A 26075-nucleotide genomic window follows, 5' to 3' on the forward strand; every position below is an offset into this window, starting at 1 on the left:
CCCCAGGATCACAGCCTCAGCCAAAGGCAGATGCTTAACCAACTAAGCCACCCAGGTGTCCCCCAAATAACTTCTTAAAACTCAAATGCCAATTGTCTCAAGACCTGACTTCTCTCCTCCCTCCTGTCTCCCTCTACTACCTCCTTCTTTCCCTCTCTCCCTTCCCTCCCTCCCTCCATCCATTGATCCATCCATCCATCATCTGCCTTCTTCCTTCCTTCCCTCCCACCCTCCCTCCATCCGTCATCTGCCACCTATCTAAGCATCCATTATTCCCTCTTAGATGCTCCACAAGTGTCTTCCCAAGCACAATGCTGATCACTGGAATACCAAAGTACACAGGACAGTCATGGTTCTGCTCTTACATATCTTATAGTTGGATGGCAACCAGGCCACCATGCAAGAAATAAAACGCCACACAGCACAACAGTGCCCTGGTGAGAAAGCACTGACCATTGCAGAAGCATGAGAGAAGTAAAGCAACCAGAATCGTGTGGAAAAAGAAAGGCTTTCAAGGAAGTGGCCTGTGAAGGCTGAGTAGAGCAAGAGTTTGCCGTGCAAGGATGGGTTCCAGGCAAAAAAGTCAGGAAAGTGAAGTCAAGCAGGCAAGAGAGGGTGGCACCTTCCAAGATGTAAATAAATATTAGTATGGAGAAATCCCAAGAGAAGGAATGTAGCTTTGTACAAATCCAAGAGAAGGAGCCCTCCAACAGACTGCGAGGCAGTGCCAAGGGTAAACAGCGGTAACTCCACAAGAGGATCCAGTTGGAGGAAGGCCTGTCCCCCAGAAGCTCAGTGTGTGCCAGGACACAGCCATCAGGGCATGCTTTAGGGTGCAGGAGATACTGAGACAAACCCTTAAGGGTCAGAAAAATACAATCAGGTTTTTTCCCTAGAATAGGGATTTCAGTAATTTCTAATTTCAATCTCATTTCATTTTTGATAAAATGTACCCCCAATAGGTATGTTTTCTTCTTTTTATCCTTTCCTCAGGAGAGAAAGTCAGTATTTCAAGTTTGCTTTCTCCATTCAAATATAGAAAACACTTTATATTTGGGAAAAGAAGTTTTCCAGTTGTGTTTCATGAAAGTCTACTTCAAAATCCTTACACTATCACATTGTGTTCTGTTGAACATTCAGGAAATAATTACTCTTCCTTTTTTCAGGTCTGTGTGCAATGCCTGGGAGAGCTGACTAAGGAGATCACAGGGCATGAAATACTATTTACAATGCTGCTTCCTGAGGGAGCCCCTGGGTACTCTACCTCAACTCATTGGACCTGCTTCATTATTTTTTTTAAATAAGAATTTACTCTTAAGTAATCTCTACACCAAACGTGGGGCTCAAACCCATAACCTCAACATAAAGCATCACACGTTCTATGGACTGAGCTGGACAAGCACCCCTTTCTGCCTACTTTAAAATAAAGTCTAATTCGACTGCAGGGTGCCATGCCTTAATGTAAAAATACTATCATTCCTCTGACTCCCTACTAATTTCTATTGGATATAACTAAAATCAGTTTTAAAACTTAATAAAAACCTAAGAGCCTCACTTACCTTCTTTAAGATGAAAATTCTGATCAGTACAAACAGCACGCCAGACATGAAACCAGACAACAGTGGAGATATAAACCAAGAAGCAACTGAATAATTAAAAAAAAATCTAATGAATGTTAAAATTCTAAATAACTCAAGTCATAGTTATACAATATAATGATAGCCCACATACAGTACATACATTAATAAATATTCCTGGAATTATTCACCTTAACTCAGAACCTAATAAACCCTACTTCCCTGGCAGGGCTGACCTTCACACACAAACACAGACTTCCAGTGAGCACACTCCCAGCACACAGTCAAGTAAGGGATCCCTGGGCCTGGTCTCAGAAGACAGACTCTTGTGAATGCCATAGCGCCCATTCTGTCTGTCGTTCTTACCCATCCATATAGAGAGCTGGTCCTTGCTCCAACAGTAAAGGTTATTTAAAAGGTGAGCCACTTTCCATTTCATTTTCCTAGGTCAGCCTGGTACTACCCTCCTATGGCCCAGTTCCCATCTCTGGCTGCATACTGGAAATATCTGGGGGAGTTTTCAAACACCAGTTATGCTCTGGTTCTAACCCCAGAATTCTGATTTAAGAGGTTTGGTTTTGGGCATTGATATTTTTAAATTGCTGCTCCAGAATTGAGAGACATTATTTTAGAAGCCTCCTGGGATCTAAAGTGATTTTCCTGGCCATCTGTGTCCCTGGCTTGGTAGGTCAGGGATGCAGGGACATGTTTCACCTAGAGCTCCTGAGGTCATTGTGATTCTTATATGGATGAGGAGCCCAGAGGATGGAGATGGGGTGAGAGAATGCTATTCAGAATGGGTGGGTCTGTACATAGGGGGCTGAATGGATTTCCCTCTTGCTAAAAGCCAGAGCCAGGAGACAGATGTTTAGACCAGTCAGACTAGTCCTTGGGTGCAACCTACAACTTAGGGCTAGAGTGTCTCCTATGAGGGGGCAGACTCAGGAGACCTCTTGAATGCAATGAGGTAAGTAAGCCTGGGCATGCTCCAAGGTTTCCCCATGACCACCAACTCTGCTTCCTGGACACAGAAGGTATCTTCTTCACCACAGTCTACCTAGTTTTTCTGACTACGGACTGATTTCAATCAATAAATTTCTTTTCTGTCTGGGAACAACAGGTAGATACTACTTTTCAAAGCCAGATGACATCTGAAAAGAGTAGTGTTAAGAAACTAACACACAGAAGTTCACAATCTCCTTTGGCAGAAATCTGAGGGGAAAATGTGTTACCAACATAGATCTTGTTTTTTAAACCTTAACATCTGAAGGGAAAAATACATTATAATGGTGATTTTTTAATAAGACTTACTCTAGAGAATGTAAACTTTGCTTCTGACAGGTAAAAGAAAATGGCAATTACCAATCTTGACGAGTTCCATCCACTGCACACCTTGTGTACCAATCGCAACAAGTGAGAATCCTATAGTAGAACCAACAATGCAATGAGTTCCTGAAATTGGAAGTCTCAGGAAGGATGCAATCAGCTGCCAAACAGCTGAACCTACAGGTTGAAAGATTAGGGGGGAAAAAAAAGGTCAGATATAGAATACAGTATGTCAAACAGCCACAAAGGGAAGAAATTCAAATTTCTGTTTTCCGTAACAATATCTACCTAGGGTTGATTTTTTTATGGATTATTTCTTTACAGAGTGCTAAAGTCCTGACAAAAAGTCACTCACTTAACTTTAGTCAAAGGAACATTCTTCAACACTGAAAGGATAAAGATGACTTCTTGAAAGTGTTTAAAGAAAAGTCTATTGACGCCAGTTATTAACTGCCTTTGTCACATTTAAGTATGGGTGCTTGACGATGAACTTGTTCTGATGTGAAGTGTGGCCAAGGCCCAGCAAGAGATTACAGACTCTAGTGAACACAAAGAAGTAAGAAAGGCTGTGTACTGGAGATTTCCCTGTCGTTATGCCTATAGTCACAGAACGAGCAGGGCTAGACACTGGCCATGTCCTATTAGTCTATAAGAGAGACTGCAATATACAAGCAGTGAATAATTACATTGTACTCCTGAAACTAACAGAGTGTCACATGCCAACTACACCTTGATAGAAAGAGAGAGTGTGTAATTCCACATTGCTTTTTGTATTTCTGCCTCTCCTAGGATAAATCACAATGAAACTGAACCCACAGGTGGGCATCTGCTCTCAGGCCCTGGCCAGAATGCCAGGCATTTCCTTTGTATGCTTCCTTGAGTCTTCTAATTCTTACCAGTTAAGAAGATCCTTAGCTTTGGCTTTGTGTCCTTTTACCTCAATTTCACCTCCTTTTCCAGGCTTACTGTTTTTCTAGGCTACAGTTCACTCCAGATATTTTCATAAGCAGATCAAATTTTGCAGGGCGTATTAAAAGCATCAGCTGGGCGAGATCACTTTCAGAAACAGTTGTTGACAAGCTTATATAGAACTGTAAGGGAACAAAGGGCTTGGCTGATAAGCAGGGCACGTTATTAATCCCAAATGTTAATTCTGGGAATCTCGTTGCTTGGCAGCAGCACTTTTAAGCAGATCCCTGGCATTTTCTTCAAAAACATCTGAGTTACAGAGGATCATTACTAGCTGTAGAGGCCCTAGTTTGTACAGGAATGCTGACAACTGCTCCGTGAGAGCTGGGCATGCCCACCCGTGAGCCAAATGAGGCTCGGACCCTGTGTGTGTCTCTCTGCAAGTATGTGCTGGGAGGAGGGGCCAGCCTCTTGCTGCCAAACTGGTGACAGGCTTTGTGGCAGCAGCCAGGCCTCCCCCTGGACAATTCCTTAAGCCTTCACATCTAAGCCCTGAGCTCCTGAGTGACTGACTAGCTCGTTTTAAAAATAGAGCCAGAGTTTGGAGCATGTTACATGGCACAGAACTGTAACTTGAAAAACAAGCTTTATGATTTCTATTCTTACAAAATTAAAATAATCTAATGATGTTAACAGAATAGTATAAATTCACCCACATGAATTCAGACCATGAGCTTTTCCTTCCTGAAAGCTGCTATCCCTTCTCTGGCAGACTTTATAACATATGCCCTGGAGCAGCAGGGTTTGTAAGGAAAGGTCGGGAGGACAGGGCTGCCAGGCCAGGAAGGGGGCCAGTGGGCAAAAGGGGAGGGGCAGAGGAAAGGAGGAGAAGGAGGAGGCAGGTATTTGCAGGGTGCCTGGCAAAGTCAGAGTGCGGTGAGGCCTCCTAAGCCTTGGGAATTTCTGAAGGCCAATGGGATTACGTTAATGTTAAGAAAAACAGTGAGAAAAAAGATAGAGATATTTTAACTTAAGGTAATGATATCTTATAAAGAGGAAGGGATTAAGTATGGAATAAGGGTGTAAGACAAAACCTAGGGAAAATAGGGGGAAGGTGGGCATCTCTGAGGCAATAATCCTGGGAAGATGGGAGCCTGGCAGGACACAGGTGCAGGGGCCTCCTGGAAGCAGAGGGGCAGTATGTGGGCTCTCAGTGCAGAGAAGGCTCGGCAGTTAGGGGCGCTTTGTAGTTTGGTTCAAGGAGATGGCTTGTTCACACTATTGTGGGTATTGCTGTGAGAAGATGGTGAGTTCTGAATTCTCAGTAGATTTTTTGAATCACTGGTGGTTTCTTACTAAGTGGACTGGCTATTCCTTTAGGGCTGAGCTTAGTTTTCAAAAGGGAACTTGTTCTGGAAGGTTAGCTGGCATAAATAATTTCTTCCACCCAACCAACCCAATGCTACCACAACTCCATCAAAGCACAGAGATCCAAGGGCTTGGGGAGACATTTCTAAAGAAAAGAAAAACCAGAATAGAATAAAGGGACAGGCGGAGAAAAATAGAAGAAATGGATATTGAATTTAGAAGAGGGAGAAGGGGACACTCAGGCATCGGAAAAGAATCAGCTTTGGTTCTGGCCAATAATAATTATACCATAATCTTAAATTAACAAAGCTCTCATCTCCAGGGATCCCAATTTTAAAAATCTAGGTAACGTACACAAATTCCCAACAAAACTGGCTTTGAGATTCATCTACCCACACATCAAAAGAGAAAGAAAGAAAAAAAAGAAAGACTAAAAGAAAGAAACCAAAGCAAACAAAATCAAGTTATTCAAGTGAAACCTCAAATTGCTTTGGTTAACCTAAATTCTAGTTGAGGTAAGTATTTTTCATTCTTTCAGTGAAGAGCCAAAGGCCAGGAGTGGGAGAACTGAAAAACTGGACAAGTCAGACTGCCCACACAAAAAGTGAGGAGTGACATGAAGCTCTCAACTCACAAGGCTTTCTGCCTAAGCTGGGGCCTCTGTGTGGCCTCACTAACAAATCTCTTTGATAAACACAACCATTCTGGGGTGCCTGGGTGGCTCAGCTGGTTAAGCATCTGCCTTTAGCTCAAGTCAGGATCTCAGGGTCCTGGGATCGAGTCCCACACACATCAGGTTCCCTGCTTAGCAGGGAGCCTGCTTCTCCCTCAGCCTCTCTCCCCCAGCTTGTGCTCTCTTTCTCACTCACACTCTAATTAATTAATATATAAATATATGTGTGTGTATATATATATACATATGTGTATACACACACACACACACACACACACATATTTAAAAAAAAAACCCACAACCATTCCTCAGAAGTTTGATCCAATGAAAGGAGAAGTTGCTATGAAGATTTAATTTTCTAAGTGCTTTTCTTTATCTCTCCCCTACCTCAATATTTTTTGCCCATATCGTTCTGACTGGAGAAATCTTAATTTCAGCTCAGTATGATTAAATCTTAGACACCTATCACGACAACCAAAGGTGATTTTTACAAATAATTGTAATTTTTCTAAGGGAAATTTCACTTTTACTGGACTATGATGAGAAACAGGTATCCCATGAAGCAAAGTCAAATTCAATCACTGTAAGAGCTGTTGAAATTAAAGCAATTGTGAACCTTACATCTTTAAAACAGAAAATGTTGAGAAACAGGAACTCCTGAGCATGTATCACCAGCATACTGGGCTCAGTATTTAATACCTTAGAACATCGGTACTGGATATGCATCAAACACCTCAACAACTTCTCTAACTTGCGGTCACCATCTTACACTTGGCAAACAATGTCCACATTCTGGGTGCTTCAGCAATACCAGTAATAGTAAATAACTAGGGGCCTTGGAATGTGGCTGTGTTCCTGATACACCAGCATCTTACCTCCCAACGCAGGACTCTTCCTACAAAGGATAAGTCCTATTGAGAGCAGAAGGTGGTAGGATTCCTCTCTAACCCTCTTCTCCCTAACCACATTATCCATAGAGATCAGCTGTCTGCTGGAACATCAGGTCTACCTAGAGGCAAGCAGAGAAAGAGTCCAGTCAGCAGCACTTAAGCGTCCTTGCCCGGATCTTGTTTCCAGCAGCAGCAAGGGCAGTAAGGGAAGTGCCTTCATGTTGATGGTCACCTTGGCCAATGGAGAAATCACACTGTCTGGACAGTCTGCTTATTAACAAATTTCACTGCTCTCAACATTTCTCTCTCATCTAGACAACTTGAAACTACCAATATAAGGTCATACTCTAAACACGTTAGTGATACACAAATGGTTTTCTGGCCAGAGAACAAAACAAACAACCCAAGTGGGGCTCCCAGAGGTAGAATCAGAAAATCAAAACAAAAGCCAACAAAAGGATTACAAATAACATAGAAGACTAGATTTCCTGAAACACAAGCACTTGAAATTCATTTGGTAACTGCTGAAAAACTTAAACTGAGAATATAAAACTTTTCAATAAATACTGGTTTTTGGCACCTACATTTTCAAAACATTGCATCCTAACTGATGAAAAATCTACAGAAAAATAGAAATCAACTATCGAGGATATCTTATAAGTCAACCTTACAAACACGTTCACTGAGACCCGTTATTTCTTTAATAACTCTCAAACCACTTTAAAATGGCAGTTATTATATAAGTACCTTTGTCTGTACTTTATAAAAAGTACTCTTAGCCAAATCAATTTTAACACCAAAGTTTGCCAAAAATTTGAGAAAGTGTTTGCTTGATATTTGGATGCTAGAAAAAAAATAAAATTAAAATGCAGAAAGCAAAAATAAAATGTAGTAAATATGAAACATCAAGCCAGTTTGAAGTTAAAGCAAAAGTCACACTTATGGACATGACAGAAGTATTGTAGGGAAGTAGGCCAATGGACACATTTCCCATTGATGGAAAGAATAATGTTACTTACCAACCATTGCACTAACTTCCCCAGCCATGAGTGTTTCTACTGTCTCGTTGTATAGGTTCACATCAATGATACCTTTTCGAATAGTTTCTCCTACTTTGGCTCCCAATAACACTGAACCGGTAGTTTCAAATATTGAAGCCAAAATGCAGGCCTGCCTCAAGGTCACTACGCCAGAGCCCACAGCAGTACCGAATGAATTGGCAACATCATTTGCACCAACAGAAAACGCCAAGATAAAAGCTATGATAAAACCCAAAATGACCATCCACAAATACTCGTCCATGGCCATTTTGGAAAGTGGGCTCTGGGTACTTTTCTTTTGCAGAAATAGTTTAAATAAACAAAGCTTGAGGTGATAAACGTCGTAAGGCCGAGAGTTCTTGTAAACAGTGAGTTTGCTCTGGAAAGTGCTGGACAATGTTAGAGCCTGAACAAACTGCTAACTGCTGGTTTTCATACTGTCAGTACAGTTCATTTGGTTGTGTTCAGTCAGCGGGAAAACACATTCCATATTTTTCCTCCCAATCTGGGAAAGCTGTGATGTCTCCTCCTATAACAGAAAAGAAAACAAAAGAAATCAATTATCCTAAGCAACCTGTAACAGTTTGTTCTTTCAGAAATAAATGTTTTAAGCCTACTAATGGGATCTAACTTTGGCATGTGACAGATCTAACCATAAAGCAACTCTAGGAAGATTATAATTAGGTTAACTTCCCACCCACCCCCACCCCCACCAAAAAAAGCTGGTCTCTAGAATATCAGAAGTTGAAGTAGGCTTTATAATTACAGGCTGACAACAAGCCTTAATAGGATATGACTTTATGCAATCTGAAAAATACACTTGGCCATTATTTTCAGATAGAAAAAAAAATGCTTCAAATGGGCAAAAGTAAAGAAATGAGAAATTCAGTTACAGACTTTTTTCAAATATGTGGAAGTTCCTTAATTTCTTGGACCAGTGATGACCAAATATGATTCTGTGACACCATAGAGTATGGCTAATGATCCACCTGCACATTTACAGATAAAGAATGTACACTTTAGGAGCACACCATGCAGGTGTCTGAAAGAAAGCTTATTGATTCTAGTGTAAAGTGACTTATCCAGAGGGTGACAAAGGTGGAAACTGAAGGCCCACATAGAAGGAACACGGAAAGCTGCCACATTCTATTGAAACATAATTCGGATCATGTCACTCTTCCATGACTACCCATACCTCACTCAGAGGGAAGGCTAGAGGCTCACCAGGCTGGGAAGACCCTCCAAGGTCCCCTGAGGGCTATGCCCCAGCCCACTGTCCTCAGCTCTTATTCCTCCTTCCTTCATAGGCTCCTGCTATTCCTTGAAAACACCAAGAGCTCTCACCTCTGGGCCTTTGCACCTGCTGATCCTTATGCCAGAGAAAATCTCCCCGACAGCTGTGTAGCTACTCCTTATGCTATTTAGGGCTCTGCTCAAATGTCACCATCAGAGAGGCCTTCCCTGACCTCGTGAAAGAGCAGCCCCTTCTCCTATGCCATTATCCATCCTTCTCACGCTACTTTATGTCCGTTCTACTTGTCACTGCATTCATTCATTCATTCTTGTCTGTCTCCTTTCAGGAGGGCACAGGGACGTTGTTGGATTCACTGCTCTATCTGTAGGATATAGAATAGTGCCTGGCATGTGGGAAGCCCTAATCAATTTGATGAATACACGAGAAGAAAAGCTATTAAACATGTAGAAAAGTCTGCCAAACTAAAGAAGTGATGTCATAAAATTAATATATCCATGAAGTAAAAATGTCACTAGAAGCTTTGGAACTGTGGTATTCTATTATTATATAGTCAAGGTACCAAGTCTATATTTTCTTTGAATGGTATTAGGCATAGAGAATGGTGCCAACACAGTGTGGTTCTTCATAGATGTTTAGTGACTTAAACTGGATAAATTAGGCTCATAAGCCATGTCAGAGACCATATAATGATCAATCGACATTAAGAATATTCAGGGGGAAAAACAGGACACCAAATTTTATGTACCTTGTGATTATGGTGATGTTAAATTACATATAAAAAGAGGGGCAAGTAATACACTAAGATCAGAAAAATGGCTAAGTTTGAGTGGTAGTATTATAGATACTTTCTATCTTTCTAGAGATAGGAAGCTTGTTCTGACCCTCCTTCACATTCTGACCCTTTTCAGAAAAGCCTTCACAGGATAGAGAAGAGAACCAAGGCATTAGCTGGAAGTTCTAAATGCCGTTGCTGAGGAGGAGAGGGGGCATTGCCATGCGATGCCTTTCTACCAAAAACTTTCTTTCTACCAAAAACTGTAAACTGGGTTGCCTGCTTTTCAAATCAAAATAGTATATAATAAATCCATAAGCACATACTGAGAGCCATCTATACATGCAATGCTATAGGCATATAATGAAACAGTAAACATATGCTGATAGATTTTACCATGTATTAAGATTTGAAGCCTATATAATTCTGGAGATTTAGATACCATCTGAGACAAATGAAAAGACCATCCTAGAACCAAAGGAGAATATTCGACTAAAAAGAGTATTTTATTAACATCATGGACACATTAAAACTAGAAGTGAAAATACAAACTAGGAATATTTAGGATTTATATTATCTAATCCTAAAATAGACTTCTTGATGAAATCTTGTTTGTGAGGTAAGCCTGCCAACAGGACAAACAAGGACATTCAACGAGTATTTACCGAGAAGCTCCCTTGTGTCAGTCACTGGGAACAGGACCACAGTGGAAATGGATGTGGGGCCTGCTGTTCCATAAGGACAACAGATGCTGATCACAGAAACTCACAAATGGATAAGACTCAGCTGTGGCAGAAGGTGTCAGGGCCAGGACAGGGCCAGGTGGGGCCTGGCAGGGCCACCTGTGGGATGGGGGTTACATCGAGGCAGTGTCCATGTGGGAAGGGGTGGCATGGGTGGACAGACAGGTCCGTGAGCTGAGGTGGTCCCTGCTGCAGGTCGTGGCCACCCCGTGGACAGGCGGGTGCCCACAAGATCAGACCTCTACCCTGGGCAGGTAGACAGGTGGGTGCCCACACGGTCAGACCTCCATCCTGGACAGGTTCCCCGGCCATGGACAGGAAGGTGCCCACATGATCAGATCTCCACCCTGGACAAGTCCCCCAGTCACAGACAGGTGGGTGCCCACACGATCAGACCTCCACCCTGGACAAGTCCCCTAGCCACAGACAGGTGGATGCCCACACGATCAGACCTCCACCCTGGACAGGTCCCCCAGCCACCAGATGCAGAATGGGCAGAACATGAGCAGAGTGCGCTGTGACAGAGGCCAGGCTGCCGCAGAGCTTGGGCATGACCCATGGAGGCCCCAGCGAGGCCTGGCCTGGCACCCATGGAGGAGAAAGGACACTTACAGAGGCGTCAGTGGCTCAAGTCCTGGGTGCGGGGACTGAAAGACACAGATGGTCACTGACTCACAGAACTGGGCTGAAAAACAGCCGAGTAGGATTTTAATGTTTTCTCTTTTGCACAGTTTCTAGTTTTATTATTTTATTTATTTATTTGGCAGGAAGAAAGAAAGAGAGAGAGAGAGCACATGGCAGGCAGAGAGGGAGAAGCAGACCCACTGAGCAGGGAGCCCAATGCAAGGATTGACCCCGGGACCTGGGATCATGACCTCAGCCGAAGGCAGACGCTTAACCGACTGAGCCACCCGTGTGCCCCTCTCATTTTGTTTTTATACGTTAGGGCGAGGTTTGCCCTCAGGTTCACTCCGGAACAGGCTGAGCACAGAGGTAAAGAACAGGAGCATCAAAGCAGGTATGTCCTCAGCCCGATGTGGCTTGGGGAAGCTTTTATTTTAATAAAAAAAAAAAAATTATGAGAGAGAGAACTATCTGGAAGGAAGAAAAACATTACATCCCTCCCTCAAGCCAAAATAAATTGAAGACAGAAATGTAAAAACTAAAACCTGAAGAAAATAAGAAAAGCACAGGTGAATATATACTTAATATTGGGATGGGGGAGCCTGGACCTAATACTGAAGAATCATCAGCTCATTTGCGTTCATAGAAATCATGTAGCTGGGAGACGGAGAGGCCTGATGTGGGGAGACATCGCATGGCAATACCCCCTCTCCTCCTCAGCAACAGCATTTAGAACTTCCAGCTAATGCCTTGGTTCTCTTCTCTCTCCTGTGAAGGCTTTTCTGAAAAGGGTCGGAATGTGAAGGAGGGTCAGAACAAGCTTCCTAACGCTCTCTTCCTTCCCCTAGTATGAAAGCCCCCATATGGCTGTGATTTACAGGACTGAACGTTCCAAAACATTGTCCAATTTTCAAATGCCACCGACCCCTTCGTTTGAGGAACAGAGTATCTTAGAATGTTTTGAATCATTGGAGGAGGTACTGAGGGGTTTCGTAAGTTCTACCTCCCAAACCTGTGATGTTAACAAAATCCTTACTCTCTTTTCTTGGTGCCCTCCATGTCTTCTGAGCAAGCTTCTCAACTCTGAGTCCCGCCCACCATCACTTCTGTCCCTTAACCTCTGAACCAGCCCTGCTTCCTTCACCAGGTCCAGTGAACAAACTGGCAGGACTCCCAAGTGTTTATAGATTCTCTCTCTAGAATTTCCTCTGTGAGCATCTGCTTCAGCTCTACCTCATACTCACTTATCTACACTAGAAATCTGTATGTTGAAGGAAAAGTGGAAACAAACATTCTCAGAATATTTCTAGATGAACTTTACACTGTTTAAAAATAGGAATGCGGCTGTGCTATAGCACTTAATAGACATCAATGGGGAAAAAAGCTTGGGTGGTAGGCTCCCTGTTCTGAAATGTAGCTAAAGGTAACATCCACGATGACCCCAGGCCTTCCCAAGCAAATGCACTGAGGGGATGCCTGTTCTAGCCCTCCATCTGCCCTCCTCTCTCATCAGCTCCTCAGCTGGCATGGCCCATACCAGACAGTCAGATCTGTAGTGGACTGTGGCTTACTTATGACTCCCTCCCTGGAACCGTGTGGTTTTAAAGGCCTGGCCCACAGCCAGTCTCCCTTCCTTGTGTTTGCTTCTGGTCTATGCTGAGCTTTCCCCAGAGATTTCACAGACTGCAGCCAGGCCAAGTTCTCCCTCCAACAGGTAAAGGGAAGGAGCCAGGTCCCCCATGCAGAGGACTCTGATACTCTCAAGTCATTTTCCAACACTTCCACTAAGACCCAAAGTGCCTCATACCCACCCTCTAAAAACATAAAACATTCTTGGAAGCTGGGGTTGAATCTTGAATTTTGACACTTAGGTAGAAATTTGAAGACAGATAATCTTTTCAATGGTTGACAAAATCTAATGACTCTCTGCTACTTGTGGGTAAACTTGACTACTCAGCCATAAAAACGACTCGCTTTTCCTGATAATATTTAAATAAAATGGAAGATTCCTTTTTGAAATCTTACTTACAGAATAGAACAGCAGAAGCAGTTTTTCTTTTCAACACTCAGGATGTAGGTCTTGTCATATGGAGTTTCTTTTTTTTTTTTCATATGGAGTTTTTATCAACACCATCATTTTTGAATAGCTCATGAAAACATCTACTTTACACTCTTAAATCTTAAAATTACTTTTTAAAAAATTTTTACTTATTTATGATAGTCTGAGAGAGAGAAGGAGAGGCAGAGACATAGGCAGAGGGAGAAGCAGGCTCCATGCACCGGAAGCCCGACATGGGATTCGATCCCGGGTCTCCAGGATCGCACCCTGGGTCAAAGGCAGGCGCCAAACCGCTGCGCCACCCAGGGATCCCAAATCTTAAAATTACTTTAAAAATATCATATTCATGATTAAAAAAAGCAACTGAGTTTCCTATTTTCACACTAATGATAAAAAATGGAAAAGTGATAAGAACGGCTCCGAAACTTGCTTTAACTACTTTTAAATGGCATATTTACAAATATGCAAAGCAGTCTATGGGAGCACAGGAAACTGAAGAAAGGCAGATGACACTGTGACTGAAGCAGAAGCAAGAAAGGAAGGGGTAGAGAAGAGGGAAAGGGGAGAGAGAGAAAGAGGGAGGGAGAAGGGGGAAAACATGCAAAGGGAAGGCAAGACAATCAAGCCAAATGCTAGACCCAGCTCGGAACACGGGGACATAGATAACAGAAGCAAGAAGTAGCAGGTTTACTCAATGGGGACAAAGAGCATGAGTGTAAAGCCTGATAATCTTTATTAAAGACATTCAAAGTGAACAAGCTGTAGATTTAAAACTGATGTAAACTGGAAATAAATGGCAAGGACATTTACTAACACCCTGTGGCCTGTTCCTGGCACTGCATGTTCTTCACCTTCTCCTTTTCTCTTGTTAAAAAAGGAACATTGGTTCCTTCTGCATGAAGAAAGGAAAAGAGCACAGGACCTGTGATCAGGGGTTCCAGGTCCATTCCAGTTCAATTGGCCACTGGCTACACAACTGGGCAAGTCATTTATTTATTTTTGGGGGCAAGTCATTTAAATGACGCATCCAGGAAGTGGGAATCAGGATACACCATGTGGTGTTGGTGTAAAGGCCCTAGCTCAGGGCCAGGGAGCACTGCATGATGACTGTTATCATTGTTAGCAGGTAGAACCCAGGGCCCGATCCTGGCTCTGTTATTAACTAGCAGTGTGACCTTGGGTAAGGCAGGTACACCTTCTGAGTCCCGTTTCACCTGTAAAACGGGGATAGTAGTACCACATGTACTTGACATCAAACCTAAAGTATGCGTGTTCTATACTTGCAGTTAGCCTCAAGCAACCTGAAGCAATCAGTACCACTACCGACACAGGAACAACACTTGAGGCTCCAGAATCCTTCTAGAAGGATCTTTCTCCTCCCATAGCCCCCCCTCCCTCTAATCCTGCTCTTCTTCCTCAATGAACAGACTCTGGCCTTGTCTTTGATTAAAGATCAGTGTACAGTGTGAAGCGCAAGAACAGTTTTGAGGGGCAGAGGGAGGTGAAGAGGGAAATGAAGATATCTCTAAAAAGTGCTAAGAATAAAATATTATGCAAAATGGTAAAGCCATTGTGGACAAGAGGTTGGTGGTTTCCTATAAAACATGCTCATCACATAAATCAGCAGTCCCATTCTGAGGCATATTCACCCAAGAGAAATGAAAACATATGTCTACACAGGGAACTTTTTATTCTATATTCTGAGTATGGTGGTGGCTATACTACTGGACATGTGTGTCAGAATTCATGAAACTGTACACTTGCAATTGGTTAATTTTATTCTATATAAATTATACCTCAATAAAACTGACTATAAATAACACTGGAATATATAAATATGTGAAGTGATGGATGTATTCATTAACTAGATGGGAGGAAACCTTTTGTAATATATATGTATATAAAATCATCACGGTGTGCACTTCAGATATCTGACAATTTTGTTGGTCAATTATACCTCAGTAAAGCTGAGGTAAAAAACCAGTACAATACTGGTTATAAAAGGTAATATTCACTTTCTGTTTTTCCCGTCCTATATTGCCAGCATTGCCTTCCCCCACTCTCAAGCCCCCTAGGATAAGTTATAAAAGTTAGTTAAAAAGAAAAGAAAGAAAGGAAGAGTAGCTCCCTTATTCAATGACAGAAGGCACATTCCACTCAGACACAGCAAAAGCAGCCAGTCTGACCACTTGAGGGAGGCCTCGGGGACAAAGTGCCACACCTTGTCTAAAACAATGGCGTCAAGAAGCAAAGAACAAACACAGATCAATGAGAGGAGGTGGGTGGCTTAGAACTGCCAATTCTAAGTTCATAGAAAGGGACTCAGACACAACTTTCTCCAGGCCAGAGATGAAAGCGGAAGGCCTATGGGGACAAGCTAGTGACCTTTCTTCCAACCAGGCCCATACTATTTCCACAGAAAAAGAAAAGCAGGGCGTTCCTGTGGAGACAAGTCTTCAACCTCGCTTTTCCAGGATCTAAAGGGTGGAAACCCATTCATTAGATTTCAGGTTTAGGGCAAATATAAACACTTCAGCTGAATATCACTCCTATGGAGGCCCACAGATTAAAGACAGTTTAACTTTGGACTTGTGGACACTTCACATACCAAAAGCTTCAAGGAGGTCAATTAAAATAAGTTAGAGTATAAGCAAACTATAAATAAAAGTGTCACCTTGTTCTACTACTCCAATACTGACTTTAAAATCAGTTCTGAAATGTTTTCTCTCCTAAGTACAGCTGGAAATGATTTAAACAGTTCTAAGTAGGAGCATTTATTTTTCCTATGGGAAATGGTGCTTGTTAATGTGCCAGGCTGGGTCAGATGCATGGCAGTCCCAGTACTCTGTCTTGAACAAGAAGTACTCAGGGAAGATATGGGTGTCTTTATGACATTAACCTCACAAGTTCAAGAAAATAAGGAAATAATTTGAAATGTGAACAAATACAGATGTACAAAGATGTCATTTATTATGATCATGAAAAAAGGGAAACCGTTTAACTGTCCCTGACAGGAGGAAAGGCCAAGGAAATTTTGTGACATCTAAAGAGAATTATTATATAGTCGCTAAAATGATATAACTTGAAGGGCGCCTGGGTGGCTCAGTCAGCTAAGCATCTGCCTTCAGCTCAGGTCATGAACCCAGGGGCCTGGGACAGAGCCCCGTGTTGGGCTCCCTGCTCAGTGAGCAGCCTGCTTCTCCCTCTGCCTTTCCCTCTGCTCATGCACACACATGCTCATGCTCTCTCAAATAAAAAATAAAATAAAATAAAATAAAATAAAATTTTAAAATGATGTTATTTGAGTTATTCATGGCACTGGAACATAACCTGCAAAGGGAAAAATCAGCATGCAAATGGTGTGTGCCATATGTTCTCAACTATGTTTGAGAATGCACCAGCAATGAGACTTTAAAGAAATATACCCAAAGTTAAAAGTGGCTGTCTCTAGGTGCTCTTGACATTTTTTTTTCTATTAGCCAAAACTTCCCACCATAAGCAATTACTACTTTTAGCATCGGAAAAACCTTTCCAAACACTACCAAGGAAAGTACACTTTTTTGAGAAGTTAGGAATGTACCACCAAAATATCTTCGCTTTTGCTGATAAAATGAATTTATCATGAGTCTGTTTTCAGCCCAGGCCTCTCAGACAATTCTTCCTTCAAACTTACTTATGACCCACAATTTAAGATATAAATATATCTGCTATACTTTTTATCTTATCTTTATTTTTCACTTTCAAGAACATCCCTTTGTCTGGTGTCTGAGCACTGGGTGAACAAGTTGCTGCATGGTTTGGAGCCTTCTATCATATTCCCATGTACAGGTTTCTAAAGTGCATCCTCAGTCACATCTGTTCCTGCTTTAGAATTCTTTGTCTTTTGTAAGCTTTTCTTAAGGACTGGCCATCAGAACCAGACGTTACCCAGAGAGCAAGAAAATGTCCTGATGGTACCAAGTACCCTGCAAGCCTTTTTACTGAAACAGTATTTGAGGTTAATGCTTACAAGAAACAACCTATGATTGGTCTCTTATTCCTATTTTGGTTCACAGAATTAGAGAATCAGACAACATCAGGGTTTGAAAAGACCCAAGAAGTCATCCGGTCCAATTTTGATCATTTTGAAGATGTGACAGCCATAACTGAAAGTAGAGGTGAGATGATTATTCCCTACAAGTGTTATCAACTTACTGTACGGAAGATGCTCAAATGAAGCAATGTGAGTGGTGTTCCTGGTTGGCATTCACCAGGCCATCTTAATGATACCAGCTCCTATTTGGGGAGCTGAGATTCTCTGGGGTCCTGGCCTATGTTGGGGATGGGGAGGCAGGGACAACAGGGAAACAGGAAACAGGGAACAGGGAAAAAGGAAAGGGTGAAAAAGAGAGTGGGTTTCAAAGGCCACAGAGCTGCGGTCCTTGGAAATGTTCAGAATCAGATATCTTCCAGTCCTGTCCAGCTCAATTATTCTGTATCAACCAGAGACCACAGGACTAAGACGGAGCAGTGTAGTCTACAACTGTGAACCACAGGATTGTGCTGTGGGGAGAGGAGGTGGAAATTCCTGATCCTTTCTAGAACAATGCAGTCAACGATCTTCATGAATTTTGGAACATTGCACAAACTCATTTTAGTCCTCTATGTAAAGTTTCCACTGCAGACCCTGGGCTCAGCCCCTCTGGACCCTATTTCTTTTCCAGGCCTCATTCCTGTTGTATTCACTCTCTCTTCTGCATTTTTGTCATTCTGACATTTAAGTTTCTTTTTTGGCTCATAAAGCATGTGTGTTATTTAGAGGTCTTCCAGTAGCCTTTTGCTTTTGGGAAGGCATTGTATGAATCTATTAAGTAAATATGTTTTTAAAAGGATAAAGAAAGAAAGAGCAACAATAATGAAAAGGAGATAAAGTTAAAGGAATCATGACAATTTGAAGAGAGAAGATGAAGAAGGCCCTACAGAACCTAAGTGAAAAATAGCTTGTTTTTTTTTCTAAAAAAAAAAAAACAAAAAAAAACAAAAAAAAACCAGTTTTTAAAAACTGAAAGACTGGGATGCCTGGGTGGCTCAGCAGTTGAACATCTACTTTCGGCTCAAGGTGTGATCCAGGGGTCCTGGGATCAAGTCCTACATCGGGCTCCCTGCAGGGAGCCTCCTTCTCCCTCTGCGTATGTCTCTGCCTCTCTCTCTTTGTGTCTCTCATGAATAAATAAATACAATCTTAAAAAAAAAAAAACTGAAAGACTGCATCAGGATATGGAAATGCCATTTCCTTGGAGATGTTCAAATGGAATCTAAATGACTGTATGAGCAATTATTTTCAGAAACTTTAATTTGTTGTTTCTATCTTTTTATTTTATTTACTTATTTTTAAAAGATTTTATGTATTTTAAAAAAGATTTTATTTGGGGGGAGGGACAAGCAGGCTCTGCACTAAGCGCAGAACTCAATGTGGGCCTTGATCTCACAATCCTGAGATCATGACCTGAGCTGAAATCAAGAGTCAGGCACTTAACCACTTGAGCCACCCAGGTGCTCCTGAAGGTTTTATTTTGAAGTAATCTCTATACCCAATGTGGGGCTGTCCTACAACCCCAAGATCAAGAGTCACTGCTCTTTCAACTAAGCCAGACAAGTACCCCTGTCACTTCTATTTCAATTTTATATTTTGATGATATCATGAAAAAATTACTATAAGGAAATACATGTTGGCCACTCTTCATCAACTTTGGAGATGTAGCAAATAGCCTTTCATTGTACTAAGACTGCACTTGGAAGGGAAGAAAAAATTTATAGCTGAACGGCTTACTGCACACTGCAATGCACTCCCATTAGAAATGTGGAATTAGGGGCAATCCCCAGGTGGCTCAGCGGTTTAGCACCACCTTCAGCCCGGGGTGTGATCCTGGAGACCTGGGATCCCACATCAGGCTCCCTGCATGGAGCCTGCTTCTCCTTCTGCCTGTGTCTCTGCCTCTCTCTCTCTTTGTCTCAAATAAATAAATAAATAAATAAATAAATAAATAAATAAATAAATAAATAAATAAATAAAATCTTTTTAAAAAATGTGGAATTAGCCTGCATAGAGATTTTTTTTCATGATTATGACCACCTTGCTAGAGTGTTGTAGGTACAACACTGCTTGAAGGCATGGGACAAGAAGAGATGGGCTTTATACATTTATTCCCCCTCTACAACAGAAATAGCTTCTAAACATTTTTCCCTTTCTGTGTACACTACAGATATCCCCTCCAATATTCTACATAATTTTTTTTCTCAGTCATAACCAAAAATAGATTCGTTTTCACGAGCAAATCACTTAACATCACTTCCATCACATGGTAAACCCAGAAGCACTTGTTCTGATTCTGCATCCTTGAAGCGCTGGACTGTTTGGCTAAGCTCCAAGAGCTATATTAGGGAAATGCTTTCTCTTCAGCCACAGTTTAAAATGGAACTATGTATGTAAATAGATACCTTGGTTCTTACATATTTATTTGCTGATTTTGTTCTGATTCCAGTAGAAGCTCAATAGAAATATGAACGATACTTATAAAAACACAGATTCCTGATATTACTACATATCCTTTCTATTAATAGGACTTTAATATAAATAGAAGAGTCGATAGGTGGAGGTCATTATCTTAACTATTTTCCATGCTCAACTTACAGCTCCATAGTTCTTATTCTCATTCCAAAGGTTCTTAAGTAATAATAGTTCTTAGGCAGTAGAAAAAAGCAAGAAGGAACAAATTACTAAATTGATTCAGTGAGACCTTTCCTCTATGCAGTGGAGGAAAGTTGGTTCAAGTCTCTGAAGTGCTTCATCAGAAGTCTGCAAACATGATTCAATTCCACCCAAATTAGTGATATGAACAGTCTAAACATGGCAATAAGTCCAAAAAACTGTTCATCTGGTCAGGAAGTCAGGTGAAAATTTAGCACTTTTTCCTATTGCTGAGACAACTGAAATTGAAATCTGTTTACTAAATTAAGAAACCATAAACATTTACTTGATATCACCTTCAAAGAATGATGAAAATAGCAGTTTAAAAATATCAGAGAGGCATGTTTTTAAGATTTCTTTGAATATTATTTCCCGATTCTGAGAGTGCTCCTCCTGGTACTTAATTCCTTATGAATGATTGAGATGAACTTTCTTGGGCAAGCCACTGGCTGGCTCCCTTTGGCTGTTTTTCCTTTAGAAAACTAGGAAGTAGGGGGGATGCCTTGATGTGAACATAATGAGCTTTATTATAATCACTAGAAAGTAACTAGATAGAAGCTGCTCTTTAGTAATGTTTGAAATCAGTTATGAGAAGAAAGAAGAAATATGTAATTATACAGTCTTGTCATTACCTACTGAACTACCTCTACTGGAGCTCATGTGTGTGTATGTGTGTGTATTTCAATTACTGTCTAGTGTTTGCTTTCAGCCTAGTGAACCTCTTTTAGTATTTCTTGTAAAGCAAATCTGCTAGCAATGGATTGTTTTCATTTACTTGACAATGTTTTTATTTTGCCTTCATTTAAAAAGACTGTTTTGTAAGGCAGAAGATGCTCTCCGCACTTGAACATTGCCTCTCACTGCAGTCTGGCCCCCACTGTTCCTCATGAGAAGTCAGGTGTTAATTTTACTGTAGTTCCTCTAGAATTGAGTCAGTTCTCTCTTGCCTCTTTCCACATCTTTTTTTTTTGTCTTTCAAAATTTTGACTACATGTCTTTGTCATTCTTTCTGTTCTTCAGACTGCATTATCTCCATGGCTCTGCTCTCTCTTCAAGTTTATGGATTCTTTCTTCTTTTTTTAAAAAAAATTTTTTTTTTTAATTTTTTATTTATTTATGATAGTCACACACAGAGAGAGAGAGGCAGAGACACAGGCAGAGGGAGAAGCAGGCTCCATGCACCGGGAGCCCGACGTGGGATCTGATCCCGGGTCTCCAGGATCACGCCCTGGGCCAAAGGCAGGCGCTAAACCACTGCACCACCCAGGGATCCCGGATTCTTTCTTCTGATAATCCAAATCTACTGTTGATCCCTCTAATGAGTTTTTTATTTTGTTATAGTTTTCAATTCCAGAATTTCCATGTTCAATTTTTTTAACTATGGTAAAATAAACATAAAATTACCATTTAACTACTTTTAAGTGTACAGTGGCATTATGTACATTTGTGTTGTTATGCAAACATCACCACTATCCATCTGCAATACACTTCACCTTACAGAACTGAAACTCTGTACTCATTAAAAAGTAATTTCCCATTCCTTTTCACCCCAATCCCTGGCAACCATTCTACCCTCCGTCCCTATGAGTTTGACTGCTTTAAGTACATCCATATGAGTGAGATGAGGGTGTTTTTGTGACTGCCTTATTATACTTGGCATAAATGTCTTCAAAGTTCATCCACATTGTAGCATGTGTCAGAATTTCCTGCCTTTTCCAGGCTGAATAATATTCCATTGTACAGATATAACACATTTTGTTTACTCATCCATTGATACACACTTGGGTTGCTTCTGCTTTTTGGCTACTGTGAATAAGGTTATTAAAATGGGTGTACAGGGGCACCTTGGCTGCTCAGTCAGTTAAGTATCCAACTCTTCATTTAGACTCAGATCATGATCTCAGGGTTTGAGACCAAGACCCTCGTCAGGCTCCATGCTGGGAGAGGAGTCTGCTTAAGATTCTCTCTCTTCCTTTCCCTCCGCCCCTTCCCCCTTTCTCTCCCTCTCTAAAAATAGATTAATTTAAATTTAATGGGTGTCCAAATATCTGTCCATGTCTCTGCTGCTTTCAGTTCTTTTTTGGGTGTATATGCAGAAGTGGAATTGCTGGGTCATGTGGTAATTTTGTTTTTAATTTTTTGAGAAACTACTGTACTGTCCTGCACAGCATGCACACCATTTTATATTCCTACCAACAATGGACAAAGGTTCCAATTTCTCCGCATCCTCACCAACACTTGTTATTTTCTGTTTTGTTTTGTTTTTTAACAGTAGCCATTCTAATGGGTGTCAGGTGATATCTCACAGTGGTTTTGACTTGCATTTCCATAATGATTAGTGATAGAACAGCCTTCCATGGGCTTATTGGCCATTTGTATGTCTTCCTTGGATAAATGTCTATTCAAGTTCTCTATCCATTTTTAAATTGAGTTGCTCTTGGCTGTTGAGTGGTAGGAGTTCTTTATATATTCTGGATACTAACCTCTTACTAGATAAATGATTTATAAACATATTCTCCCTTTCCAAAGGTTGTCTTTTCATTCTATTGATTGTGTCCTTTGTTGTGCAGAGCTTTTAATGTTGATGTACTCCAATTTATCTATTTTTACTTCTGTTGTTTGTGCTTTTGGTTCCACATCTGCATTTGGGTGTTTTGTTTTATTTTTTATCTTTTCCATCTCTTTAAAAATAGTCTCTATTTGATGATTCACTGCCACTACACCTTCCTTTAATTCTTTAGGAATGGTTTCTTTCCTTTCTTTTCTTTTTTTTTTAAGATTTTATTTATTTATTCATAGACACAGAGAGAGAGAGGCAGAGACACAGGCAGAGGGAGAAGCAGGCTCCACGCAGGGAGCCCGACGTGGGACTCAACCCGGGGTTTCCAGGATCACACCCCAGGCTGCAGGCGGTGCCAAACTGCTGCGCCACCGGGGTTGCCCTAGGAATGGTTTCTTTTCATCTTTGAACATATTTATAATAGCTGCTTTAAAGTCTTTGTCTGGGGGTGCCTGAGTGACTCAGTGGTTGAGCATCTGCCTTTGGCTCAGGTTGTGGTCCCAGGGTCCCGGAATCAAGATCCACATCAGGCTCCCCGCAGGGAGCCTGCTTCTCCCTCTGCCCAGGTCTCTGTCTATCTCTTTCATGAATAAATAAAATCTTTTTAAAAAATAAAAAAATAAAGTCTTTGTCTGCTTTGTTCAATCTATAGGCCCCCTCAAAAGCAGTCTCTATTGTTTATTTCTCCTGTGTATGTGTCACAATTTCCAACTTTTTTACTTGTCCCATAATTTTTTGTTGAAAACTGGACATTTTACATAACACAGCAACTCTGGTTACTGATATTCCTAGCCCCCAGAGGTTTTGTTGTTGGTATTTGTTTATTTGATCTAATTCTGTGAAGTAAATTTTCCACATAGTGCACAGCTGTTGGTGTCTCTCCTCACATCCCCCCCACCCTATTTTTACATTTTAGTCTGGCTTCCTAAGAATCACCCATAAGCCACTTAAGTGGTCAAAGTAGTGCATAAGCCCCCTTAATTAATTAGATTTTCACCCTTCACCATGGCTGCATACAGAACTTAGAGACTACTTTTCATAGTCTGGGGAGTAAAGGATGGAGGGAAGGTCTGAATGCAAGGTATCAGCACGAGGGTAACCTCTGGGAAGTTTTAATTATTATTTATCGTGTCTGTGCTGGTGGTCACAAAACCCTATGTGTAAAAACTCATGGAACCACAGTGTCACTAGAAAAAGTGAATTTTAAGATATGTAATTATTGTTGGAGGTGGCCATGAGTTGCCTTTAGAAAAAGATACTTCTTCACCTATATTGCTCTTCCATAGTTGGATCCAATTGGATCATTTGAGTTCTTAGAAGTTCACTACTTAATGTTTAATGAGGACATAGAAAACAAAATCTTTCTCATTATATTATTGCCAATTGAGGGTTATTTCCTCTTAGAACAGAATAAAAATAAAAATTAAAACTTAAAAGACTTATCATTGTAATACTTAATAATTCGTATAGCAATGTCAAGTTTTTATACCTGATCAGAAGAAGTTTCTTCTGGATTAAGCTTTAGGTCATTTCTTCTTCAAATAAAAATTCTAGATTATTTAATTGTTACTGACAAGTCTGACAGAGGCTGAAGACACCATGATTTAAAGATCAAGGAAAAACCAAAAAATGTAAACAAAAAGAGAGATGGCAAAAACCAGGTTTGACAGAAAGATGCTCTGGGCTGGATGCTCTACCCTCCAGGTCCCAAAGGGCACTGAACTCTGCACAGTAGGGACATCCCAGCAGTTCTTTCTTCTTGCTCCAGCCACCACTTTAATTTCAAGTCAAGTCTCAAGCAGTTTGAGTCTCAAGACTCAAGTCTCTTTTTAAAACCTTTATAATAATAGATAAGCTCATCTGTAACTCCCAACTACCTCAGTATGCTGAACACATTCCTATCCTCCTACTTTTGCTTTTAATCTGTAAGGTAAAGGCAAAACCCAACAAAACCAAGAAATAAATGAACAAATGAAAAAATAAAAAGAAAATAAAAACTCAGGCCAAATCTTTAAGCTAAGATCTAGTCTCCTCTTGCTCTTCCAAAAGCCACCCTTTCTCTTGACAGCAACTACAGAGTTTTTCTGCCATTACTTTCTTTTTGTTTTTTTTTTTAAAGATTTTATTTATTCACGAGAGACACACAGAGAGAGAGAGACAGAGGCAGAGACACAGGCAGGGGGAGAAGCAGGCTCCATGCAGGGAGCCCGATGCAGGACTCTATCCCGGGACCTTGGATCATGCCCTGCCTTTGGCCAGTCGCTAAACCACTGAGCCACCCAGGGATCCCCATTTTCTGCCATTTCTAACTTAAGTTTATAGTCTCAGAATCTCAGAATATAGTCTAGATATATTTTTATCTGTTCTATTGCTTTTAAAAAGATGTTCTCATTTTTCCTTTGAGCCACTCAACCTGCAAAGCATTTGATCAATCAAACCGTAACCAACCATTTTATTCTACCTTGATAGGGCATGTGGCATTTCACACAGTTGTGCTGATGCTGTGTGGGGAGGGCTGGTACTCATCTGCCGGTGTGGACACACTGATACGGCGATCGATTGTACTCTATCCATTGCATATCTAACTATAACTATTGGGGTTAAACAGTTCATCAACATCTCTTTCTCCCCTCTTCCAACCAGAAGAAATGAAGATAAACCCATGTAGGATGTGTCTTTACTTCCCCAAAGAGGCAACAGTGCAGAGAGGAATTACACGATTATTCCTTATCTTGTAAGTACAGGAGAGAGAGAGAGAAGATGATAAAGAAACAAAGGAGAAGATGAAATGAAGAGCATTCCTTATAAGGATCAAAACTGGTAAGAAGGAAACTTGAAAACCAGCTTTCTTAGTTCCAAGTATTCCAGGAAATACCCTTCTATGAGTAACAAAGGTCCTGAAACAAAAAGGCTATGCCAAAACATGGGAGTTCATATATGCTACTAGATTTCTTTTGGCTTCTCAAGGCATCCTGGCTCTAAATTAAGTTTAAGGTATCAGTCCTGTTGATGGTGGATTCCATTCAGTTTCAATCTAAGCCTAGTAAACCTGGTGACAGATTTCTACTCATTTAGGCCCAAACATAGGAAGACACTTCAAAGAGAGTCCCTTTAACTGCGAAAAAGTACTTACTCTCACAGGTTACCACACAAAATGGATTGAAAGGGAGGCCTGTTGTTTTTGCTCATGATTTTCTTAAATCAACTGCCACCAGTACCAAATAGTTACCCCAAATAACCTTCTGAGTAAGGCCACAAGAACATCCTAGCAGCATTTGGCAGAAATAATTGAGGGAGCCAGTACTCTCTTAAGTGCTATCACTTTTAATAAACACTGGTGAGATACACTCTGATACTACAAAGAGAAGTGCTTTGGAAATACTAGCTAGGTGACTTGTTCTTTCCATCATCCCTCATCACTGTCACTCAAAAATATCATCTGAGGTCTGTAACATATGGTTCCACCATTCACTACTTTATATCTAAGCTCAAGAATGATGGTCCCTTACAAAGTTTAAATGGATAATCCTAATACAAAGTATTATTTTAATG

The 26075-nt window shown here is 41.0% G+C and overlaps 1 protein-coding gene across 10 annotated transcripts in view; it reads right to left on the bottom strand.

Annotated features, from left to right (window-relative positions):
• The window catches only part of SLC20A2 (solute carrier family 20 member 2), a 101593-nt gene that overhangs the window by 34771 nt on the left and 40747 nt on the right, over positions 1–26075 (bottom strand). For 7 of the 10 annotated variants that reach the window (XM_077849369.1, XM_077849365.1, XM_077849366.1 and 4 more), the window contains 3 exons: positions 7763–8312; positions 2940–3080; positions 1560–1645 (listed from right to left, as the gene is read on the bottom strand). In XM_077849369.1, coding sequence (XP_077705495.1) covers positions 1560–1645; positions 2940–3080; positions 7763–8051 — 516 coding nt within the window. In that variant the 5' untranslated portion in view covers positions 8052–8312. Of the gene's footprint in view, positions 1–1559; positions 1646–2939; positions 3081–6728; positions 6863–7762; positions 8313–26075 lie in introns of those variants that run through there. The other 3 variants (XM_077849372.1, XM_077849371.1, XM_077849370.1) reach the window with 3 other exon arrangements.

Source organism: Canis aureus, chromosome 15, assembly GCF_053574225.1.
Source record: "Canis aureus isolate CA01 chromosome 15, VMU_Caureus_v.1.0, whole genome shotgun sequence".
In the NCBI taxonomy this organism is placed as follows: Eukaryota; Metazoa; Chordata; class Mammalia; order Carnivora; family Canidae; genus Canis; species Canis aureus.